The sequence below is a fragment of the Lampetra planeri genome, chromosome 23 (genome assembly GCF_965212315.1).
Source record: "Lampetra planeri chromosome 23, kcLamPlan1.2.h2, whole genome shotgun sequence".
Classification (NCBI taxonomy): domain Eukaryota; kingdom Metazoa; phylum Chordata; class Hyperoartia; order Petromyzontiformes; family Petromyzontidae; genus Lampetra; species Lampetra planeri.
In genome coordinates this window covers 6,406,997-6,423,975 of record NC_136129.1, presented here as the reverse complement: position 1 = coordinate 6,423,975, position 16,979 = coordinate 6,406,997, and the positions used below count along the sequence as shown (strand labels likewise).

The 16,979-nt window shown below is 41.3% G+C and overlaps 1 protein-coding gene across 1 annotated transcript; it reads right to left on the bottom strand.

Annotated features, from left to right (window-relative positions):
• Positions 1-1,453: 1,453 nt before the first annotated feature.
• LOC144726349 (cytochrome P450 3A24-like) lies at positions 1,454-16,680 on the bottom strand. Its single transcript, XM_078604980.1, has 14 exons — positions 16,526-16,680; positions 14,800-14,893; positions 13,582-13,675; positions 11,348-11,400; positions 10,885-10,984; positions 9,429-9,542; positions 9,237-9,325; positions 8,597-8,745; positions 7,036-7,166; positions 6,494-6,578; positions 5,007-5,167; positions 4,589-4,815; positions 3,798-3,960; positions 1,454-3,209 (listed from the first exon to the last, which is right to left on the bottom strand). The coding sequence occupies exons 2-14, from the start codon at positions 14,877-14,879 to the stop codon at positions 3,123-3,125; spliced, it is 1,533 nt and encodes a 510-aa protein (XP_078461106.1). The 5' UTR covers positions 14,880-14,893; positions 16,526-16,680; the 3' UTR covers positions 1,454-3,122.
• Positions 16,681-16,979: the final 299 nt, after the last annotated feature.

Here is a 16,979-nt window from a genome sequence, read left to right as displayed (position 1 = left end):
TGGTTTTTCCCTCCACAATTATAAACATGTGCTTCGAGTATTAGGCTGCTATAAATTTCCAAACGATAAGCCGCTTCGTTGGCATCTCATTTGTGGCCAGGTCGCTTCTGAAAAAAACCCACCGATATAGCTCTAGTGGGCCTTACCTGGTGAAATAAAATAGCAGTTAAGTAGTTAAAATTGTCTTCACGGTAAAAAAAAAGTTTTAAAAAACACTTTTTTTAATGCACACACATTTTGGGACTTTCTTGCCAGTATCAAAATATAAGAATTGGTTTTACCCTTTCTGGCAATAAACAGGTGTTAAAACACCAAACAGAAACGCTTGGCAAGGAATCATGTCTGCATTAACCACACATACTTGTGGCGAACATGCAAACAAAACAGGCTCTGGTAGTAAATGCATTGTCTTTGGAACTGATTGGTCCACAGCAGAGACAGCTTTCTTTAGAGCCAAATCTCAGTGTTAGGCCAGAGGACGCCAAAAGGCGAACAGGACAAAGACAATGCATGTTTGTATTTGCATGTTCACCACACGTATGTGTGGTTAATGCACATATGATTTCTTGCAAAAGGTTTCTGTTTGGTGTTTGGAAATCTTAACACAGCTGTTTTATTACCAGAAAGGGTAAAACCAATTCTTATGCACACACTTTTATTTGGACTCAAAAGTCTAAATTTTAATTATTTTCACCCCATAAATTCAGATCAGATCTCAAACACGGCAGGACCAATACTTCTGCCGTGGCTGATCATTACTTTAATGCGGGTGGCTCACGTGAAATTGATTTTTCTAAGACGATGGTACTTTGCAAACCTACTGGCTATCAACAAAGATTCGTTCACGAAGCCATCCATATATACAGACACAGACACAATTTCAACCGAGACGACGGTTTTAAACTCCGCAATCATTGGAAAGATGTCATCAACCACTTTGGGTCGTGACTTGATTTCTGTTTTCTTGTCCACCTCCACCGTCAGCAGTGTGCGTGTGTGGAGCGAGGTGCAATGCTTTGATTTGTGTAGACCTACTGCCAGTGTTAGAGCCCTCTCTTACATTAACATTAGCTGCCTCGCCCATCTCTAAACCTTTATAAACAGATCTGTGATTGGTGTAGACCTACTGCCAGTGTTAGAGCCCTCTCACATTAACATTAGCTGCCCCGCCCATCTCTAAACCTTTATAAACAGTTTGCACTCAGCCGCTAACCTCCCTGTTCCTGATGACGACCGCTTGTGTTGCGATCAAAACTTCGTGATATTTTATTGTTTTTTATTCACTTTATTTTCATTTTTATTATTTTGTTATTATTTTTCTATCTACGTGACTTTACCGAAAGAACCATAGAATAGTGTCCTTGTTTTACCCGGTTTTTTTAGCGCCTTGATCAAAGGCACTCTATAAAAAAACACAAGATAAGAGTCATACTGTACGTTAAAAAAACAATAATTAAGTCAGTACGTAAACTTTATTGGATCTGTAAATCGAGCCTCAACTGGTGAGCAATAACACATGGTAACTCAACAGTAGCTGTTTTAAGGTCGTACTGGTCACCACCGTAAGAATGTGGAATTTCCACTGCTTCAAATTCACCCACAGAAATAGGCACTACCCAACACTCAACAGAATGTCAATGCGCACACTTTATTATCGGTGTGTAACACATGAAGAGTATAATTCAATAAAAACAGCAAATATCTACTGAACTCCATTTAGACACACACAACTATGAATCAGCAAACTATTAAACAATCTTAGAAATTTTATTGCAAAAACATTTTTTAAACCCTGCGCCCAGTCACGGTTTCGTTCCTTTTCTCGTTTTCGATATCACTTTGACTAATGCAACTATCTCCTTCTCCGCCTTCCTCCACTCCAACCGATACAATTCACCTCAGCCCAGATCATTTTTAACCTCCCCCCACAATTCCCACACTTCTGCTCGACTTTCCAAAATACACTGGCGCCCTGTATATTATCGCTGTCTGTTTAAATGTCTCACCCTAGTCTGTGATCTTGCCCCACCTTATCTTGCTTCTCTTATATATCACTCTATCTTAATTGTGTGTTGACCGACTCTCTGTGTTGCATTACATCACATTTCGATATTTTGCGAGGTTATTTAATTTTAGTGTGTCTTTCTCCTAATTTTCAAGCTTGGGGTGCCGTGCCACGTCGTCGTCTTACTTGCGCAGCAGCAACACGTTGCCGTCCACTCATTGATATGCTAATTTTCTCTGCCCCCTCCCTCTCTCCGTCCCCGCCCCCCCTCCCTATATTTAAGGGACCGTCACAGAAACGACCCCTCTCTCTGGGCCGATATGTGTCCTCTCTCTGTGTGTCCTTGTGATGTCTGTCTGCTTGTATGTCTGTCTATAGTTTTCTAGTTAGATTTTTGTTGCTATTTCTCTTATGCCTGATGATGATTGCTTGTGTTGCAATCGAAACGTCGCTATTATTTTAATTTATTATTTTATCTTTAGACGTGACTTAACCGAAAGAACCAACGAATATCACTCTATCATATCCATGCTCCCAATCTCTACTGTCCCTCTATGGGCCTCCCTCGCCATGCGCCCAGTCACTCTCTTTCCTTTCCCTTCTTGCTCCCCTTCACTGCAAACAAATTCCCACTGCACATAAAAAAAATCAGCTTCACTATAACCTGCTTCCGTTCCTCCCTTAAAACTACCAATCTCTTCTGCCTTGCCTATCCTACTGCTACTCCCTGCCCCACAGCTACGACCAGGCCTACCCAAACCCCTATCACTACCCTTACCAGTGTCACTACGACTACCTCTGTCACTACCCCAACCCCTCCTTCACCACTCCCACCTGTCCTCCTTACTGTAGCCATAACTACACAAATACATTTAATTACCCCACTTTATTTTAGCCGCTCCCATCTAATGTACAATTTTGTAGTTATTGTAAATTTGTCTTGGACGAAAGCACTATATAAATCTATATAGCATAATATAATTTGTAAATGAACTTTCAGCACTGTGTTAAGATAGCACTTCGAATTGGCACTACAGGTAGCTCTTCGAATTGTTTTTTTTATCATCTCTCAAGTCTTCTTTTTCTCTGGAGCCGTGATCTTGATTTTGCTCGTACATCAGCCCCCTTTCTTTCTTTCCAAAACTTGCACCAAAAGTGGTTTTTCCAGTTGTATGAATGGATTCTTTGTAAGTTTTGGTGGAATCTGAAGGAAAAAAAGGTAATATTACATGTTAGTGTTTCCATAAAACCATAAAATCACTTAGTATAATAGGGGTTTTCTCCTTTTTTCTGGCAACAAAACTGAAACCTTTTTACAAGGATTCATGTCTACATTAACCACAATACTTGCAGTCAGAATGCAAACAAAAAACATAATATGATAATATATGCATTGTCCTTAAAACTGATTGGTCCACACCAGGGACGGCTTTCTTTTGAACCTCGACCCAATTGGTGCTCGACCAGAGGACGCCAAAAGGCGAACAGCTCAGAGACAATGCACTATCAAAGTAATGAGGGCTCGGGGTGAGCATCTACATCATTGGACCTCCTTTGCCAGTACCAAAATATAATATATAATATATTATAAGAGTATGTTTTTTCTTTGCATTTTGACTGCAAGTATTGTGGTTAATGCAGACACGAATCCTTGTAAAAAGGTTTCAGTTGTGTTTGCCAGAAAAAAGGGGAAAAACCCTATTATTATACTTTGGTACTGGCAAAGGATGTCTAATGACATAAAATCACTTGTTTGTGAACAGTAAAGAGCGGAGGAGGTGTGATCGTGCACCGTGGTCTTGCTGCACGCCTGGAAGGAGTAGCGCTGCAGGATGCGACAGACAACGATCTTCACGGACATCAGGGCAAAGCGCATGCCGATGCAGTTCCTGGGGCCGTGGCCAAAGGGCAGGTAGCAGTAGGGGTCACGTGCCTCCTTGGCCTCCTTGGAGAATCTGCACGATTCACAGTCGTGCACACGCAGAATCCATTGACTAACAAGTGGCGTTAGCTTAAGAGCAGTGATATACGGTTTATCCAGTAAGTCACGAGAAGTTCAAATTGAAAAGCAAAATCGACCTTCATTTGGGGAATTCACACAGAGGGAAGACAATCCTGCTTTTGAGGCCACTTTTCTCTAGAATTGGATCTCTTGGAGATCAAAGTGGAAGAGATACAGGTCCAAAGCAAGGTATTCACATCAAACAAATTCATCAACACAGCTTTACATGAAAGCATTTTTAATTGGATAAATCGCGATGAGAAAGACCATGACCACGCCACGACAGACAGATGAGATGGACATAGCTCACACTTTCAACTTTAATTGGAAGCTGTTCAATATAACACCTTTGGGAAAAATTGGCGAACAAAAAATCGTCCTGTCTGCAGTCAATGAGCCATTCAAACATAAAATGGCCTTCATATGGCTTGAACTAACTATATCTCTATCTTTCCGTTGCCTACGCTATGACCTGAAACCTAGGTTTCAAGTATTTCCAGATAGAATTGATCCATGTTTAAGTACTTGACACGTAAAATTCAGTTTTCAAACGCATTCAAATTTGAAAGAGATTCGCTCACCGTTCCGGCCGGAACTCTTCAGGTTCGTCCCAGTACTGCGGGTCATAGTGGAGCACCCATAGTGGTGCGGCGACAACCATACCCTTGGGGATGACCAGGTCATTCACGACCGTCGTCTTTTTACAGACGCGGTCTGTACGAGATGTTGGTGGGTACATGCGCAGAGATTCGCTCACGACCATGTCCAGATACTCCATCTGCTTCAGAATCTCGTAACTTGGAAGAGTCTGCACAAAGGTTAGATAGATATATTTACACAAATTAACGAATAATTATTTCATTCGAAACACATTCTAGAATAGTTTATTATATAGTATATGCCTTTCAGACTTTGAAACATGAAGCTCGTGTAGACACACCTTTCGAATAGTGTTTTGAACTGTGACAATTCAATTTAAGTTGAAAAGGTAAGTCTTACGTCATTCGGGAGAAATCTATCGATCTCTTGCTGGACTTTAGTCTGGACGTCAGGGTTACAAGCAAGGCAATAGGCCACGAAGGTGATGGCTGTGCTTGAGGTCTCATAACCAGCCAGGAGGAACAAGATCGCCTGCGCCTCCAGTTCACTGTCGGTCAGATCTGTGAAATTAAACAGACAACAAGGAAGATGCAGTGTGAAATATATCTTGTTCTGTAACGTTTTATACAGCATTGTTAAGTACACTTTATCTCACAATTTATGAGGAACCACAAACGCAACGGACAGCAGTCCAGCGGCGAACTGGTGCCAACAATTACCCGGAGAAAAGCAATGCATGCGAGGGGGCAACACTCTATCCCATACAGAAGAGACGCGTGATATTAGTCCACACTTTGCTGCGCCTCATTTTCCTGGCAAACCAGGGTATGGCACCTCGACATGCATCAGAAGGGAGCTTCAACAACATTCGTGTGATCCACAATCTCTTGCCTCTATCGTGCTGGATTACAGGTGTGCGCCGCCACTACCCGGCAAAAGCTACTGGCATTAATATGCCATCGCACAATGAGTTAAATTCCGACTGTTTTGGTAATTTGCACGATTGTACCGTGCATATTCATCGCATGCGATCGTAGAGCACAAAAAGTCAAACAAGAGAACGGCAAGAGCCCACTGAGGTCCTAGTCTCATGAGGAGTTCCTCATCAACGATGCGACGGTCTCAGAGTTTGTGTCATTCAGTCTAGAGAGGCCCTCAGGAAGCCCCCTTCAGGAGGAGCAGCCAGGCAACAGTTGCGCGCCATCCTAGTTTTGATGGTGGGCGGTGGTTTTGATGGTGGGGGCGGTGATTTTGATGGTGGCTGGCTGCGCTCTGCCATTTCGCCCGTCACAGAGACCGTTACTTTCCTCCAGTCGTGTGGGTTTCCGTCGCTGACCAGATAAGGTCTTCGACCCAGCAGACGGTTTGTAAGGTGCATTGTGCACATCTTGTAGACGTGGCAGGGTCTGGTGTGACCGCTACATTTTAAGATATCCAAACGTTTTCCCGCTGTCTGTCGACCTGATATTAGCCCCATAAGTGCTATGACGACTTGCTAAGCTTGAGATATGATCAGATAGGGCACATCCTGGATGGTTTGGTCCTAGAACTGTACATTATATTGTATTGTGTGTCCTGTGCTAGGAATGATATAGGCTCGGGTGACCTCATGATTGTCATTACAACCCCTTCAATGGAGTTAATTGAAAAAGTGCTTTCTTTCCCAAAATGAGCATTCAGGACAATCTTTAAAAAATTGTATTGTAAACATGAACTACAGTGTTTCACATTGAGAGCATAGTGACATTTTATATATGTTCGTCATTCACCATAATCGCTTAAATATATTGGATTGTACACTCTAAATGAAGTAAAAACTGTGAATGGGTATGATTTGAAAGTGAACCTGTGAATGTTATTTCATTAGATATGTAAAAAATACCTACATTTGTCTGAATGAGGATTAGCTCCATTTTGCATGGATTTAGAAAGTTGAACATCCACCATCAATTGAAGAAAGTCGACTCGCCCCTAGACAAAAAAATGCCACAATTTTATGACATGTTAGATTTCACAGTCTCTGAACAAAACACCAACAGATGTACCATACGTAAAATCTAGATTGAAAACAACTTTTTGTGTTAAGTTTGTTGTCCTTCCCCCGCACCTCCCATTAGCATGGTTGGCTACGTACGGTGCGAAAGACGTTTTACATACATACGTGCCTTCAGTCATGCAATAATTTACTGCTGTATTACAATTTATCTGCACTGATATATGAAAAATTATGATTTGAAGCTTTCGTGACTGCAGGAATCCATAATCTCTGGTTCTTTCGGTAAAGTCACGTCGTGTTTCTTTTATTATTTTTTCTATGTACGTGACTTTAAAAAAAGAACCAGAGAGCATGAAAAATAATGTTAAAATGTCTTATTGTAATATCAAACATAACCAATATTGAAAAAGAGCATTGTTGAAACGGACTCACCATGTCATGAAGCCCCTTCTGGCGTTGCTTTACCATCTGCCGGACAATTTTCGTGAAGAACGAGGAAGCTTGTTTTGGGAAGAAAGATAATCCCAGGAATTCTAGCGGCGGGACAAGCTCTGGCAAGACCGCTGTAAAAGAGAAAATAGTGACAATGTACAGATTTCCGTCGCTTTATGCGGGTTCGGTTTGTGCAATTTCGCGTATATGCGGCGAGCCTATTTCTACCCACAATTCGCTATGTTACACGTGTAAAGGAGAGCCGACACAAGATTGCAGGGGGTTTGTCTTTTAATCCTTTTCTCCCATCCACACCTGTCCCCAGCCGTCCCAATCTCGTCCCCGCCAAAGGCCCCTTCTTCCCGCCCGTTCTCCCCTTATATCTCCTCGATTACCCCTCCCACTAACTCTCCTATTGGTGGGAATCCTTCCCCTGACACCCCTACACACGGTTTGAATTCACATGTGCAGCTATGCGGTCGGGCGTGGGTCGACGTTGTGTGTACTGGATACACTCTTTGGCAGGCAGCTGCCTCATGCAGTGCATTGTGGGTTAGGTGACCGTGCAGTCACATGCTACACGATTTCGCTTTGTGTGTCCTCTTTTTTGGAATGCATCTACATCATGAAGTGAGGGAGAGCTGTATATCAATTAACATAATTATTCACAAGCTTTTGTAAATCCACTGCAGGATAAAAGGCCTTCCCCGCATCGTGTGGAGGTTTTTGTTTTGCCCACACCTCACCATGCTAGTGTGTGTGTTACTGAACGTGTGGGGGAGGGAGGCCCAGCATCAGTTCAAATATATTACTTGCCACTGTGAGCCAAGACCACGGATCGAACTCAGGTTTCTGCGTTAATCTAACCACTCCGCTGCCACTGGGAATCCCCACACGTCCCCAGAATCAGAATCTTTACTTATCCTGGAGTTGTTCCTACAACACTGTGTTGTTCCTACAACACTGTATTGTTCCTACAACACTGTCTTGTTCCTACAACACTGTGTTGTTCCTACAACACTGTGTTGTTCCTACAACACTGTGTTGTTCCTACAACACTGTATTGTTCCTACAACACTGTCTTGTTCCTACAACACTGTGTTGTTCCTACAACACTGTGTTGTTCCTACAACACTGGCCAACCAACAACTCAAACAGTTCCCACAACACTGGCCAACGTGAAACGAGGCACACACACTGAGCTATACGCCCTCTCTGAAGCCACCCTCCCAGGACACTCCACCTCGAAACGGGACAACGGCTCCTCTGGCAGGGGTGGGGGCATCCTTGTAATCTCAAACTCCGTCTTAAAATATCCACGTCCGAATATTACCTCTCTTTATCCTATCTCCGTTTCACCTGCTGCACCATGTCCAATCTCAAAATCAGGCAATGACTTGGTCATAAAAATACATTGGAATAGAGATGGAACAAAATATATCGTTGTATTGGCAAAATTGCTTCTTTGCAGAAATGTACTGAATCAGAAATGTAGTTAATTAATGCCCGTAAAACAAAACCATTTGCCTAGATGTGTCAATTGTAAAGTTACCATACTTACCGATTAGTGCAACCAAAGGGTTCAATAAGTTGATCTTGAAAATGCTTTTCCCGTTAACGACGAATGGATCGTTGGGGTTGTTCTGAGAGTCAACGTCTGTACTGAACGCCGAGCATGCAATCACGTCCATGCTGTACGCCCCAAATGTCCTAGCAGAGGCAAAATTCACATCAATACCACGACGTTAGGGTATACTGACCCGCAATGCACTGATCTATAAAACTTGACACGTGGACTGGAAATTACAACTGAACTTTTCCCAAATGCACACATGTATCACACTGAAGTGTACATTGAATACTTATGTACAGTAACATCTTCAATGAACCCTGCCGATATCCATTAATATGAAGATATGTACGACCAAAATCCCACCAAAGGCTTTTTTGGCAGTAAAATGCACGACTGTAACCATCACCGTACTGCATGATACACGCAGTTTGCATGATGTCACGTGACATGCAAGGCATGATGGAAGGACCGAGGTGATCATTACAATCTCACATTTTGATGTCGAGAAATCGCCTTGCATGTCTTACTTTTACTTGTTTTCCAGCCTCCACTCACCATTCCCTCTGAGTTTTCTCATCACTCACAGGACGTGTTAAAATGTGTTTTCTAAAATGCTTCATGCACTTACTCTTTTAGGTCCACTAACTTCCCAGACTGGCTTTTATCATGGAGGTTCTTCACGAGTGCATCAGCACAGCGTACAATCAGTGGGCACATCTAAAAAGAGAGGAACTTTTGTTTAGTATTTGGTACAAACATACTTTGGACCTATCAACGCCACTGAAAAAAGAAACAGTCATCGACTTTTAGGTTCTTTTACCTGCTTGATTTTGCCACCACTGAAAGTTGGGGACAGGACGTTACGGATGCGCTTCCACTTCTCATCATTAACTAAGCTCATAGCTTCCTTGAAGGGTCCATTCAGCCCGAAACTCTATGTAAAAAATAAAAAAACAAGGAAATGTAACAGTTAAAATAATTAAGCACATTAACATGGGAATACAGTTTACCAAAAAATACTATTTCATATATTTAATAAAGTTGCAGGAATTGGATAATGACATTGTTAGTAATGTATATACCCTAAAAATGTATTTCGTAGTTTCACACATATTTTAAGAATAGTCTTGGATATTTAGGTGATTATCATTTAAAAAGCCATTCAACTTGTAGTAAACTGTTGGAAATATTTTAAAATAGCAGACAAACATCAGATACATTAAAGCTGCAAAGAGCAACAGATTAATGCTCAACAAAAAGTAAGCAAGATACACACTTTATATTTGTTGCACCGGATTAATTTACTGACATCTTTACAGCAAAAAAAAATATTTAAACCATATGCATTCTTGTGTTTCGATGGAGACATGGCGGTTTCTAAAGTCATATATGGAGTGTGAAATATTTCTGTCTACCCAAGCCAATATGCATTTAGTTTTCCTGGAGCTCAGCTTAATGTTATATCGGCACATAAAATGTACGACGGGACAATTGGACAATGAGGCATTGGGACTCGGAGAAGAGTGACATTACATTCCGGTTGGAATCATGGCTCAATGGTTAACGAACGTTCCTATCAAAATCATAATATTTATTTATACTGGGGGAATCCGATGAGATATAAAGCTATTTTTTACAGATGTCCAGTCGGGGCGGGTCAGAACGTTGCAACAACAAACAATTTTTAAAAAACACGATAGGAGTGTAAAGTATAAGAGAGGTGCAAAGTATAGTGACTATGCACTTAGTGACCTGATTTGATTTCATGGCGTGGCTAACACCAGCAGTGAGTGATGTTTGAACTGGTCCCATGCTCGCTGTTTACGATACTACGGTGGCCGGCGTTGTGGGGTTTGGTCAAACAAACTCCAATGACCAATGCAGTGTAGGAGCCCTTCGTTTAGCAGTGGGACTTGCAAAAGGCTGATACACAATGTTTTTTTGTTTTCATTAAGGTGTTAGCGTACATTTTTCTTTGGGTCCCCTCCACAATTAGAAACACGCGTTTAGAATATCTGGCTGCTAATACATTTCCATGCAATAAGCCACTTCGTTGAGCTATCATTTGTGGCCAGGTCGCTTCTGAAAAAGAGCTACATCGCTCAGTGGGCCCTTACCTGGTAAAATGAGGATGAAATAAAATAAAGGTACAAGGCAATTTAAGATATATGATGTTGGGTATGAATGAAATGTCTAGTTATCTATACATAGACACATGCCATGAACCTCACATTGCCATTTCTCATTCGTATTTGGATGACGTGGCACTCGCTTACCCGGCGGTTGGTGAAGAACTCCAGGGAATCCTTCACCAGGATTGTTTTCAGCATGCTTGTGTCAGCCACCACGAGCAGAGGCAACCGGCCATCGTAAGTCCTGGTTTCCAAAAAAAATGTCACGTGAACTAACACGTCAAATGTTTGTTGCTCGGCGCACTGGTGTGTTGGAGAGCGATCCACACACGTTTAACAATATTTGTGGATCGTTCTTCAACGCAGCGACAACTTTATTGAATAACAGCATGTTATCCTCACTACATATCACTCCACACCATAAAGATTATTGTAAGCGGTTTCAGTGTTTTACCAAACTCATCTTGCACTGTCTAACTAAACATAGATTTATGAGGTTGTTTAAATTTTTACAAATTTTAAAGTAGCATTACACAAAATACGTTACATATATACGCGCACACACGCGCGACTTTTATAAAATGTCGAGCAAACAATAGTAACTTACCCCCAGATTCTCCCATACTTCTTGAAACTCTTTTCATCAAATTCTCTGAAACCCTGTGAAAACAATCAAGAAGAGAACAGCGTGTGAGTTCGATGTCATAAGTTTAACCGTTGGCTTATGCACATTATTGTCGTAGGGTGGAGTGGGGTAAAAGGCCAGTTTTGTCCTGGTGCTGACAGAAATGATGCCATCAGCCACAATCAGGTTGAGGTGCAGATAATGACTGATGGTCACGAATACGGATCAAGTGGCAGCTAAAGTGAAGGAATGTTCCTGAGGGGACGTTAACTGTGGAGACAGAGCAATGCCATCGGCTTGTGTACGGGTGCTAGGTGAAATTAGCTTGGGGAAGGCTTTATCCAGCAGTGGGTTGATCATGGCTGATGACGTTGACAACCATAATTTGTTGAGGTTTGGCATCAGTCTCGTCACTAATAGAACCAAGCCGGTAAGCCGGCACATTTAAACTATTAAACTATTTTTGCTTAACCAGTTAAGGCCCACTGAACTATATAGCTCTTTTTAAATCCTTTATATTAAGTTCGCTTGCTTGCGTGCTTGCTTGCTTGCGTGCTTGCTTGCTTACGACCGTGCAAATCTTTCGGTCGTTTTTTAACCTACTTCCCGTGATCCAATCGAGCTGACATTTTCCACACAGACTCGTTGTGCGAGACAATTAATGTTCGTGAAAAAAATTCCCAAAATGTTACACTGTTTAGGGAAAACAAATTAAATATTTAATTACCAATTGCTTAATACTGGCAGACAATCATCTGACCCATAGGTGGCAGCCATCTCAAGCCAGAGGACGAGAAGACTCTAGCCGCCACGCATAGAAAGGATTTATAGTGAAAAACTTTGTTTTTACGGGTTTCCTTGTTAAATCCTTTATATTAAGTTCGCTTGCTTGCTTACGACCGTGCAAATCTTTCGGTCGTTTTTTAACCCACTTCCCGTGATCCAATCGAGCTGACATTTTCCACACAGACTCGTTGTGCGTGACAATTAATGTTCGTGAAATTTTTTTTCCAAAATTTTACACTTTTTAGGACAAAAATATTATATTTAATTACCAATTGCTTAATGGTGCAATGCAATAATCTGACCCATAGGTGGCAGCCATCTCAAGCCAGAGGACGAGAGGACTCTAGCCGCCACGCATATTAAGGATTTATAGTGAAAAACTTTGTTTTTACGGGTTAATTTTTTCAGAAGTGACCTGCCCATAAATGATAGCTCAACTAAGTGGCTTATCACGTGGAAATGTATTGCAGCCAAATACTTGAAATGCATGTTTCTAAATGTGGAGGGAAAACCGGAGGACCCGGACAAAATGTCACGCAACCACAGGGAAAAGATGCAAGCTTGCAATATTCAGGCGTCAGGATCGAACCCAACACCTCCTGTATACCAGGCGAGGTAGTTCACACCTTGCCTCTGTATTCTTTTAGGATTCCTCAACAATATCCTGATACAAATAACTTTGGATACTACTGTATGAGGATACTCATTTCTATTCATGAAACAGTCCTCAAAGACTTATCCTTGTGCTGGGTTGACAGCATAAAGGATGAGTTAAAATAGGAAAACGTAGGCCTTTGGGACGCTACTGTTATAACCTGCCATGCATGATGACTTATAAATGAGACTAGATTGCATGCACTTTAAAATCGGGCTATTCAATTGAATTACTGTAATATATGAATGTGTTTTTGAACTTTTATCTCACTTAAATATGTATCTATTTTTAATTGTGTTTAATTTGAGTTCGACATGATTTGCAATCTGCCTGGTGATTTTACTTTATTTCGCTTTAGGCTTTGTGGTTGCATTTAAATGCCATGCAACTCTCCGAATATGTATGATACATTGTATTGGTTTCAATGTTCCCAGTTCTTCCTTGAAAAAAAGAGTGGTCAGGTCATCTCCACAGGGCTCTCGCGTGGTTTGAACTAAATTTCATCGAATCCCATACAAGGTGAAACCTTGTATGTCACCTACGTGACTTTACCGAAAAAACAAAGAGTATGAATCCTTGCAGTCACGAAAACTTCAAATCTAGAATTAATGCCCTCGACGGGGAGGATTTCCACTTATCTGTTAGAGTTTTTAACAGACAACGAGACAAGAAGTTTCATTTATTTATTTTTTACCTACGTGACTTTACCGAAAAAAACAAAGAGTATGAATCCTTGCAGTCACGAAAACTTCAAAATCTAGAAGGTGAAACATACCTGGCGGTAGTGGAAGAATGTTCCCAAGAATGGCAGAGGTGTTGGCCCAGGTACGCCCATCTTCTTGAAGATTCTGTACGGCCATAGCATGGCACTGGGAGATAACATATATGTTATTTTTCAGGGCGATATACGTTACAAATGTTAGAAATAATTGAACCAATCATTCTTGATCAAAGTAAATGATCTGCGACTCTTTAGTGGGGTATTTATTGTGTAAAATGTCACGGTACCTCTGTGTTCCTCTCTTAATGTGTCCAAATTTTTTGTTTAAATAAAGTTGCCTTACATCAATTTTTTATAACGATTTTTTTCCGAGCATGTAACCCTTAAAGTGTCCTTTTGTTGTTGTTGTTGTTTGACTTGCATCCCATTGGGATTTTTGCACACAGCGTTGGTGTACGGTGTTTTTTCTGCAATATTTTGCTGGATTTTCTGTTTGCACTACACTTTAAGATGTTTTTTGTTCATGTTTTTGTTTTTTCTTTGTTGCGGTTGCACCCGATTCAAGAGCCGAATGGCTCACAGTGCTATACCTAATAAATGAACTTGAACTTGAACTTTACAAAGCATACGCAGTGCACAAGCTCCATACCACAGTTAGCCTGTGGACCCAATGCTATCGTTGGCTACGTACGGCGCGAAAGAAGTTCAACATACGTACATACAAAACTGATAGACAAAGAATGTCCCGCTTCACACATCGCCATCTCTTCACATTTAACCAAAAAAATATTCCACAAACCATCAGCAGCACGGTCTTCTGGGACTGCGTAATTTCAGCAGTATTGATTCAGAACAAGCAGAGTTCGCAGAAGACCATGCGACTGATGGTTTTGGTTCGAAATATGTTGTGTATATGTGGAGAGAGAAATATTAGGAGGCATTGCTAATTTTGTTTTATTTATATTCTTCCACAACGGCACAAAATGTTAAAGAATTCGCCTCCAATTAACACGGTTGGTTAGGTACGGTGCGAAAGAAGTTCAACAGAGTATTTTTTTTATATATATTTTAAAAAAATCATAATTCAACTTTCAAAACAATGCTCATTCAGCAGCCTTGACTCGCTGTCCCCGAGTTAATCGCTCACGCTTCTGCACAGCCAAATTCATCGTCGCGATCCAAGACCTCGCACAAAGTGCTCAAGAGGTGCCACCGGTCACGTCAAGTGACGGCGAGAGAGTCGCCGAGGCCCAGCAGCAGCGGTGTACTCACATTGCAGACAAAACGAACGCAGCGACAATCAGAACCAGGGTGGAGGGAGAAATCCCAGACAGGCTGGACACGTCAGCCATTGCGAATGAAGAATCTGTGAACACAAAACGACGAAATGATAAAATAAATAATAATTTCTATGTTGTTGTTGTGGAGCAGGTTCTGCAAGTCTAGAGTGGGCAAACTGTATGCGTTTTGCCTGACCATCTCAAAGTCCAGTGCGGGTAAAATATCGGTGCTTGTGTAATGTTACGTAGTGTTCAAACATCCCTTTTTCAGTGAATCCTACCTTATTAGAGACAAATTCAGACCTTATTGGTCACTCCGTACCCCTTATAAATCTCAACAATAATCATTACAAAGTCCCATCACAAGGGAGAAACACAAACAAAGTCCCATCACAAGGGAGAAACACAAACAAAGTCCCATCACAAGGGAGAAACACAAACAAAGTCCCATCACAAGGGAGAAACACAAACAAATATTTTAATTTTTAAATTTTTTGACCTATTGAAACGGTTGTATGCCGTATGGACCTGAAAACTGAATTTCCCTGTACACGAATACAGGGTAAACCGTATGGGTTAACAGGTATGCTTTACACTACACTATACACTACATTATACACTACACTACACACTACATTATGCACGACACTATACCATACCTGTCAGCCCCTTCTCAGTGCCCCCCACTTCATTACAGACCAATTCAGACCTTATCAATCAATCTCAACGTTCATCCTACAAAGTCCCATCACAAGGGAGAAACACAAATATATATTTTTTTTTAATTGCCCGTATTGAAACGGCTGTGCACCGTATGGACCTGAAAAAATGCATTTCCCTTAACAAGAATAGTGGGTAAACAGTATGGGTTGAAGATATGTTCAAGTATTTTTTTTCCTGCTCAAATGCGTATCGAGACGGTGCTAATCTCCTGTGTTATCCAGTCCTTCAGAGCCGCTGGTGGAAATTCCCCAATCCTATGGCAGGGGACGGGACTACACATTAGAAAGAACACTGTTCACTTCACCACAAAGCAATACTTAGTACGTAATGTTACAGTGTGTGTTATATGATAACACTTAGGAAGACACTTCAACCAAAACAATCATTTAGGAGATTGGAAGGAAAGATGCTTCATCTATAAGAGGCACCGGGTTTCCATGGAGTAGGAAATTTTCGAACATAAACTCATGTTTATGTTCGAATATGTTTAGTAACTCACCATACGCAAGGAGACAATTGTCATGAATGGTTGCTACGGGGGTCTTGTGCTTTGATTCACTCTTTGCTTTAACACTCCACTAACTGAAGTACTGTTCTGTATATTCCTGATTACATAAAATGTAGCTGCAATTGACCTGCAGAAATTCCATCCAGTTAGCCTGTAACTAAGTTGCGATGATCAAGTTTAAAAGGAATGTAGTTGGAAAGTATTTATTCGTTGAAATTTGATGTAAAACTATCGGTGTATCTGCACAAAAATCGCATAAAATGTGTGTCTACACAGTTGTACAAATCACTGAAAGCAATACCGATTGGGTTTTTTTCATATCATTCCAATCATAACTTTCTATGAGACATCGTAGGTGTGTACAGAAGCAGGAAATACGTAAAAACATGATCACAGTACCACTGTTTGATGTGAATTACTGTGCTTTGTTATATACGCTTCGGTTACACACCGTATAATTCAGCTGCCAAAATAATGCAACACTCACCGCAAATGAACCTTCTGTAGCCAACACCCAACTTGCCTTCTATGTTCTTGCGACAACTCTGTGTGTGCCTTTTATCAAGTTTCTGCAGTAGGAATTATTGGGCGTAAGAGCGTGACAACCAATGGGGACTTTGTTCTTTTTCGCATGCCCGCGTGCAACCAAACAGCAATCGAGTGTTGTGCAATGTTTGACGAAGAGACCGCCTGAACCTAGCTGTACAAGCATGCGGCCGTAAGACATTTAAAACTCTCACATGACTCAATACGTCGTGACTTGGACATTCCAGCGAAGGTCTGTCAATCCTGTCAACCCCCTTATCAGTGCCCTACCTTATTACAGACTAATTCAGATCTTATTGGTTACCCCGTGCCCCTTATACATCTCAACATTCATCCTACAAAGTCCCATCACAAGAGAGAAACGCAAACAAATAGACACGACATTTGTTGAACTT